Here is a 9181-nt window from a genome sequence, read left to right on the forward strand (position 1 = left end):
CCAATGTGCATTTTACTATTATTTTCAGGTTCTGAAATATATATTTTATATTTCCTATGTTATTTTGAATTAATTTCCCATATGTGCTCATGCTGCCATTTCATGTTGTTGTGGATCCGCTACGTAGGATTCTTATCAAAGATTTATTTGGTGTAACAGCCAACACTGAGTGTAATTAATTACCAATGACACAATATAACATTGTGCTTTTCTGGTAAGAACTAGTCTTCTGAAAATCGTGCATGTGGCCTATTCGTTTTGTAATAAATTCATAACAAACTATTAAAACCGCATGTGTCTCCTTTCATTATGGATACCCTTGCGGAGTCAGAATCTCTTGGAATTGAAAAGAACAAAAAGCATATATTTATCAGTAGACTGTCAGGGAAGTTGTCAGCTCAAACCCATACTGATATTTGTGAAAAATGGCTGTATCTCCATGCAGAGAAAAGCGACGATGAGGATCTGGGGATCAAGCAGGAGAAAGGCACGGGAGGCCAGGGGAAGGGAGATGATGGGAAGGACCCCAGAAGGCCCAAGCGACCCCGCACCATTCTGAACACTCAGCAGAGACGAGCCTTCAAAGCCTCCTTCGAGGTGTCCTCCAAACCCTGCAGAAAGGTGAGACCTTCTCCTCTCCTCCACATGACCTGGTCACCACCACCAGAGTTAATCCCACTGTCTGCCTACTGAACACTCAACAGAGGTGAAAACTAACACTTTGTTTAACCTCCAGCACGAAGGAGGCTTGCTGCAGTTTGAGCACAAAAGTAGCTATGAGGAACAAGTGTATTTAGGCTACAGAGAATGACCTGAAAGAATGACCTACATTGGGAACACTACTTGAAATGTCTGCACGGCTACAGTATACACAGTTTGAACTGAAAGCTGGCTTTTGTGAGAAGACAAGCAACAAAATCAATCTTCTAAGCTTTCTTTGAGGTGTTTCTGTAGTATACGGTAGATGCAAATCCAATACTAATACTTCATAATATCCCCCTGGACAGACTGACATGTGGAGAATTGGAGGAATGCCATGAGGCCTACGGTAGTTTTACAAATAAAATTCTCAAATTTGAAAAATCTCCAGCACCTCAGAGCGGTGCTTTGAAGTGGCTAGCAGCACTCTGGTCTTTGTTAACTGAGGTAGAGGGTAACGCAGCCCGCCTGCCCTGCGCCAAATGACATTCTGAGAGAGAAGAACTGCATCCATAGCGTAGGCCCTAAAATAATTCACTGCACCCACTCCAAAGCTTTGAAGAGGCAGGAACCAAGAGGTCCAAAAAGACTGCCACAATCTGTACTGAAGTGTTTTCTTGTGTGATGTTGAAATGCGTTTGTGTTGACTGTTAAAGGTAAGGGAGACCCTGGCTGCTGAGACAGGCCTCAGTGTTCGTGTGGTGCAGGTGTGGTTTCAAAACCAGAGAGCCAAGGTGAGAGCACAACCACCCCAAAGGCAGTGTTATTTGTGATAATGATGTTATTTGTTACTAATCAAGAGACCAATGTAGTAATAGCAATGCAGTACACATGGATTGGCCGGAATGGGCAAACATTACAGTATTACAGCTAACAAATCACCACAGCTATCAACAATAAATGTAACTATTTCATTGCATTCCTTTTAGCTCTGTAAAGTTGAAGTGCAACGCATTCAAATCTACCTAAGTCATACCTACACCCACCTCCTTTTTTGATATTATCTTCAAAAGCCTTTGATAACGAAGATACGTGTTCCTGTAGTTCACTCAGGGGTGAGCAACAAGAGGCATCGTTTTCCAATGAAAAACAGCACGTTAGTTTGGGGAGTTACTTAAACGTCTCCTTTGTTTTAGATGAAGAAGATGGCAAGGAGGCAGCAGCAGCAACACGAACAACAGAATACTCAAAGGCTTGGCCAAGGTACAGTACACTGTCTACAGTTTGGGTTGAAATAGGCCAATAACCACTGCCCCAGTATAATTTTCTAAAGATTTTAGTCATTTAGCAGACGCTCTTATCCAGAGCGACTTACAGGAGCAATTAGGGTTAAGTGCCTTGCTCAAGGGCACATCAACAGATTTTTCACCTAGTCGGCTCGGGGATTAAAACCAGCGATCTTTAGGTTACTGGCACAACGCTCTTAACCACTAAGCTACCTGCAGCTACTAGCTGTTTCAGAAGTTTAAAAACAGATGTTACTGGTTCAGTATTACCATGGCTTTAGACAATTATTTTGCATTTGACATGGTGTTAAAATTGTGATCTGGGATTATCACATAACAGAAATAAAAATGATGATTCAGCCAGTTAAACGCGCAGCATGGCACTTCAATGAGAAATACAGAGGCAGGATAATCACATACTGTATACCACAGCTCTGTGTGACCACTCCAAAAGATGGCATTAATTGAGGCAACATGCAAACCCTTGGAGTAGAACGGTCGTAATGGCTTCTGCTCATGTGTGACCTCCCACGTATTAGCCCTAGTTTCCACTGGTTTGTGGGGTGGAGGAGGCTAGCTAGCGTCTGTGGCCCCAGTCAGGCATGGTATATGGGAGACCATGTCAGCTGTGTGTGTGGGTGGGGAGATTTACAAATGAAACCCTGTTAATCAGTCTTATATATAAAATGACCCATCCTGTGTGAGTACTGTAGTGTGCATGCTGTAGCCAGGTCAAACTCTCACGTTTCCATTCAGACACTGCACTTCTGTAATGATGTCATACAGACTGTTCGTCAGGGTTAGAGCCACACCAACAAGTGTTCAGAGACAACCTTCTCAGAATTCAAGACAAATAAAAATATTGCACATAACGCATTGGCACTGTACCACACTGCGAGGAAGAATCACTAGAGCAGTTGTAAAATGTTCACAAATCATATTAGATTTTGAATTTTAGATGCAATTGTGGTTAATGGTATGATTCCAGGCACAGACAAAAGCTTAATTGAAAACAGACACATCCACTATGGAGAAAGGATTTGGTTTCACGATATTGTAAGAAAACACAAGATATATAACAGTGAGGAGGAAGTATCTACACAAAGTATACACTAGACATAAAATTCACGATTTAAGAGATGTTGCAAACAGTAGAGAAATATAGTTGTACAATCTAAAGCAGCTACCTTTCTTTACTGTGGAAATCCCAAGGCTTACATTTACATTTTATTACTCAACAGATCTAGAATATTTAATATATGTGCCTTTTGTCAAACTCTCTAGGGAAAGGCAAACAGTATGCCCTGAAATGCTGTTGCCCAAAAGTGCATATTGTGAATACTGGATAGGATAGTATTTGAGGAGATATATGTATTTTAGATCACAAAATCTACTGAGTACAGTTAACTTAAACAAGAAAGCATTACAGCAGACATATGTGATGGAAACTTCTGGAACCCAAAATAAATGAATGACAGACATCTTTTCACAAGGGCTCACCACTGTAAAGGAATGTGCAGGGTGGTGGGCTCCAGTCTCAAACCCACAAGGGCTGTGTGTGCGTCCCACTCACCACTGAGTGAGTCAAGAGCTGCCTTCTTCAAGGGAATGCTGGGAGAATCTCCCTTGCCCACAGCAGAGCAGAGAGGGTTTCCATGGAGACAGTGCTCATGGTCTAGTTTCTGTATTAGATTTAGAGTTGATGATTTTCCTCCCAGGAGCACTGCTGAAAAATGCATGTAAAGGCCTCTTCCACAACAGTCTTCATGTAAAGTCTTTCTCCACGTGGTTGGCTGTGTTACAGAGGTGATGTCCAATCGGATGGAGGGCATGATGAACTCCTTCACGCCACTGGCCCCGCCCCAGCAGCAACTGGTTGCCATGGATCAGAATGGCTACAGTACGGACCCCTTCCAGCAGGGCCTCACTCCCCCACAGATGCCCGGAGACCACATGAACCCATATGGTGAGCATCCACCCCCCTACCCCCCTTCTCAACCTTGTATGCTCACCAGTGTGGGACATGTGTTCAGGCCACAGAGCCCTGGTTTAGGCTGCTCGCACAAAGTACAAGCAGCCCCCTTCCACATGAGATGACACAAACATACTCACAGGCCACTGGTTTATTTTGAAGTTCATTTTAAAATCAATCCAGCATATTTTCTACTCCCCCTCCTCCTCCCACCCCACAATCACTCAATATGTTCTCTCTGTCTGTGCATGGGGTTTGGTGACATGCAATGCTATGCTATGTGACAGTTTGCATTGCGGACAATGTGAAGAGCTTTTAGATAATCCAAAGGGCTTGTGGTACATTATAATCAAAACAATGGTGAGCATGATGAGTGAAGTAATGTGCCACGATGCAAAATAACCATTGTATGTGATTAATATGTGACAATGAGAGGGATGCAATTGCAAACAAAACAAAAAGGTTTAAATCAAACTTGAATCAGTTATTTTATTCTTCCATTTAATTTACACACTGTATACGGGGTGAAACTGGTAGAAGACAATTCTGAGCAGTGTCTCCAACCCCATAAAGATTGTTTACTAAACTTGATATCATTTCTGAAAGCCTCCATTTTGTGTCTTGCAATTGCAACACCCAAAGTCCCAGTCTCATCACACTCCCTCTGTTTTTATGGGATAAATAGAGGGAAGGATGATATTGCCAACACATTAAAAGATATGTCTCTTCATCACTCTGTCCCCATCTTTTGTAACAGTGTCATTAAAATCTGGAGCGCAATAAAGTTAACAATTCCCACAAGGAAAATAATAGGACGAGAAATTATGAGATACGTAAACATTTGCTATTAAGCTCTTTTGGATAGATGCCTCTTGTTGACATGTTCCTCTCAGATCCATAGTAACTGTCCCAGAAAGGGCAGGACAAAGCCTTAAGAGAGTTATTGTCAAAACAGTTTTCAGAATTACAATGGCATGTAATAACAATCATTCAAAGTGGGCATCAAGACTAACAATTATCAATTTGCAAGACAGTTATAAATATATCATATTTATTATCAGTGCAATTGGAAGTTGCAGTTTGCTTTTATTCAATGCCTCGTTTATAGTATTTTCTTTGACTGTAAATTATTATGTTCTTGCAACTTATTTTTCTCTTTCTCTTCTTTATAGGTAATGACTCAATTTTCCATGATATAGACAGTGACACATCTTTAACCAGCCTCAGTGACTGCTTCATGGCATCTTCAGAAATGAACATGCAAGCACGTGTGGGACCCATTGACCGACTCTATTCCATGCAGAACTCTTACTTTGCATCATGAAAGAACCACATACAGAAATTATATTATGTAATATAGCAGATCATCCACAAACTCTGCTTCTCAACTTCCTCAACTGCCTCATATCAAGGAGTTTCCACACTGCTATGGACAAGACATAAGCAACGACCTCTTCCAATGACTCCTGGATCATGTGCAGACAATGGACTCAATTAGAGAAAAATAGTTTCTCGACAATGGAGATTCCCTGAAAAAAATACTTTCTAGAGATTATTGGTAGCATATTTGTATATTACTTCCACAAAAGTAGCACACCTTTCTTTGTCCACAAAAATAAAATCAATGGAGCCACTGATTTCAAAAACTCAAACCAAATACCACAGGCCCACCAGTTATCATAATGCATGACTTCATAGTTAATCGTATGACCATAAAACTGAAAAACCCTTAAAAAAAATCCTGTGAATTGTTGAGATGTGTCCTCTTTATAATGCATTCAGCATTAGCATTTCGATCACATTGATAGTTTTAGCCCTAAAGAGAAGATATGGTGTTCATAGTAAATAGACAGTGTGTTCATAAGAGACAATGTGGGTGTGTATTTGAGAAAGAGTGTGTGAGAGACATAAACATTCAGAAAAATAAAGATGCATTGTAGTGTCCGTTTGGTGTAAATACTTTCCCAAGCAGATTGGTTGTGCATGTTAAAATGGAAATCATTCTATTTATTTAACTATAACATGCTCTTGAAGGTACTTATGAATCTGAAAAGCTTTATTTAAAAGGAGAACATTTTGTTATGTAATTAGTGAGTACATGATTACCACAATTCATTTGTATGCCATTTAATTATGAACCATAACCCATTTATCAGCCAAGCTGTAAATGAGCAAAATTGTGCTATTTATTTCGTACAGACTTGAGACCATGTCAAATGTAAATGTTCAATGTTAAGAAATTGCTAAATTACCAAAGTCGATTGATTCATTGAATAAACAATATTTCTTCTCCTGATGATAGCTTAATTCATGCTACACTAAAACACAGTTGTACTAAAAAGACTGAACCTCATAATAGCAAATGCATCATTTTGTGACCCAGAAGGAATTGTAACATGTATTTTCATGGTATAGCAGTTGTTAACTGAGACTGAACACAAGGTTTGTTGTGTTTGGATTAAACTGTGTGAATGGATGAAATTTATAACCATGTTCATTTATGATTTGAGAGAGAGAGAGATAGAGAGATAGAGAGAGAGAGAGAGAGAGAGAGAGAGAGAGAGAGAGAGAGAGAGAGAGAGAGAGAGAGAGAGAGAGAGAGAGAGAGAGAAAGGGAGAGAGAACGGGAGAGAGAGAAAGGGAGAGAGAACAGGAGAAAGGGAGAGAGAAAGGGAGAGAGAACAGGAGAGAGAAAGAGAAAGAGAGAGATGGGTAGTTTCGGTCACAGAGAAATAGAGCGGGATAATTTAGCATGGCTTGAGTAGGCTCCAGCCACTAGTGATGCGCAGGTCAGCTGTTTGTTCACCCGCACCCACCCACAATTGCTAATAACCCATCCGCAATCGCCCGACTATATGTGATAAAGTGAAAATCTGAGGTCTGCACCCGACCCTCACCCGCAAATATAGAAAATGTGCTGTACAGTTCCCTTTTTTCCCTTGAACATTTATTGAACAATGACGTTGTTCAATAAATTATTTATTGAATATTTAGGATCTACATTAGCTTTTTCTGCCCAAGTTCCCAAAAGCATTTGGTGATTGGCATGTATTTGACGTGCATACAGTTAGGCCCTAAAGCTGAAGCACTAATGCCAGATAAAAAGAAAGAAAGAAAAACCTCAATATAGCGTATAGATATGAATTGCACAAGAATTCTACATTTATGGATTTTTTTTTTCTTCTCTTTATTCAACCCGCCCACCACGCACCCACCCTTCATCCACACAACATTTCATGATCCTAAACCCGCCCCACGGATATAACTGCGGGGAGTGCAGGTTATGAGTCAACCCACGTATCACTACCAGAACCCCCCCCCCCAATACAGCCTGGAGGGGATGTAGTAGGCAGCTAGGCAGGCAGTGGCTGCTTGAATGTATGCTAGCTACCACCTGTGTGCTCCTTCATCTCCCTGACAGCTCCTCAATGCGGTAAGGCAAGCTGACACTTCCCCCAGATCCCAGCCTCGTCTACTGCATACAGTCTCTTCTAATCATGGGGTTATCTGAGATCCATATTATCAAATCAAAATCAAATCAAAGTTTATTGGTCATGTACACAGTTTAGCTGATGTTATAGCGGGTGCAGCAAAATGCTTAGGTTACTAGCTACTAACAATGCAGTAAAAATTCAAACAAGCACAAAAATAATAAATTAAAGAAACTAGTAACAGTGTCTAAGGTTCAGGGTACGGTACTGGGCAGAGGCCGGCTAGTGATGACTGTTTAACAGTCTGATGGCCTGGAGATAGAAGCTGTTTATCAGTCTCTCAGTCCCAGCTTTGATGCACCTGTACTGTCTCTGCCTTCCAGATGATAGTGGGGTGAACTGGAGAGACTTGCGGTTGCGGGTGGTGCAGTTGCCGTACCGGCGGTGATACAGCCTGACAGAAGGCTCTCAATGCAGCAAGTTTGTGAGGGTCTTAGGGGCCAAGCCGAATTTCTTCAGCCTCCTGTCGGTGTGAAGGGACCATTTCAGGTCCTCAGTGATTTGCACGCCGAAGAACTTGAAGCTTTTGACCCTCTCCAATGCGGCCCTGTCGATGTGAATGGGGGTGTGCTCTCTCTGCTGTCTCCTTTAGTCCATGATCAGCTCCTTTATTTTGTTGACTTTAGGAAGAGATTATTTTCCTGGCACCACTCCGCCAGGGCTCTCACCTCCTCCCTGTAGGCTGTCTCGTCGTTTTTAGTAAGCAGGCCTACCAACTTGATGATTGAGTTGGAGACGTGCTTGTCCATGCAGTCATGGGTGAACAGGGAGTACAGGAGGGGACTGAGCACACAACCACCTGGGGTCGGCTCGTCAGGAAGTCTAGGACCCAGTTGCACAGGGAGGGGTTCAGACCCAGCGCCCTGAGCTTAGAGCTTGGAGGGCACTTTGGTGTTGAAGGCTGGGCTGTAGTCGATGAACAGCATTTTTACAGAGGTAATAACATCCTCTATGCACTTCCCGATGAACCCATACACAGTCAGTCTATACGTTGATACCATTCCCTGAGGTGACCCAAAACATTTCCCAGTCTGCGTGATCAAAACAGTCTTGAAGCATAGATTCCAATTGGTCAGACCAACGTTCAACAGTCCTTACCACGGGTGCCTCCTGCTTAAGTTCTGTCCATGAGTTGTTAGTCATGAGACATACCCATCCACCTCTGTTTTTCCTAGAGAGTTTTTTCTTCCTGTCTGTGCAATGAACGGAGAACCCCACTGGCTGTATGGACGGGGACAATATATCCAGAGAGAGCCATGATTCCTTAAAACAGAGTATGTTACAGTCCCTGACGTCTCTCTGAAAGGAGATCCTCACCCTGAGCTCGTCTACTTTATTGTCCAGGGACTGAACGTTAGCGAGTAATATACTTGGAAGCGATGGATGGTTTGCTCACTGCCTGAGCATGACTAGAACCCCACTTCTTTTCCCTATCTCTGGTGTTGACGTTTTTGTGTAGCACACGGGATGAATGGGGCTACTTTGGAAAGTCCAAACAAAGGATCCAGGTCAGGGAAGTCAAATGTCAGGTCAAATTTCTGGTGATTGACCGCCGATCGAATGTCCAAAAGTAATTTTTCGGCTGTAGGTAATAATCCTAGATACGTTCTTAACAAATAATGTAAGAAATAACACACACCAAAAAAAAATACTGCAAAGTTGGCTAGGAGCTAGAAACAGTGTGACCGTGTATGTCGGTGCCATCTTGTTATCTTACCATCCTTTATGCGGTGATACTTCTGTCATTCCAGATTTACTGTCCTCCTTGTCCTCCCATACGATGGCCTACACTC

General features: G+C 42.1%; 1 protein-coding gene across 3 annotated transcripts in view; it reads left to right on the forward strand.

The window, feature by feature from the left end:
* Positions 1-6358, forward strand: part of LOC121530840 (LIM/homeobox protein LMX-1.2-like) — a 70325-nt gene extending 63967 nt beyond the window's left edge. For all 3 annotated transcript variants that reach the window (XM_041836111.2, XM_041836110.2, XM_041836112.2), the window contains 5 exons: positions 446-621; positions 1356-1433; positions 1836-1902; positions 3730-3891; positions 5070-6358. In XM_041836111.2, coding sequence (XP_041692045.1) covers positions 446-621; positions 1356-1433; positions 1836-1902; positions 3730-3891; positions 5070-5221 — 635 coding nt within the window. In that variant the 3' untranslated portion in view covers positions 5222-6358. The remainder of the gene's footprint in view (positions 1-445; positions 622-1355; positions 1434-1835; positions 1903-3729; positions 3892-5069) is intronic.
* The last annotated feature ends 2823 nt before the right edge of the window (positions 6359-9181 follow it).

The sequence above is a fragment of the Coregonus clupeaformis genome, chromosome 18 (assembly GCF_020615455.1).
Source record: "Coregonus clupeaformis isolate EN_2021a chromosome 18, ASM2061545v1, whole genome shotgun sequence".
NCBI classification, from domain to species: Eukaryota; Metazoa; Chordata; class Actinopteri; order Salmoniformes; family Salmonidae; genus Coregonus; species Coregonus clupeaformis.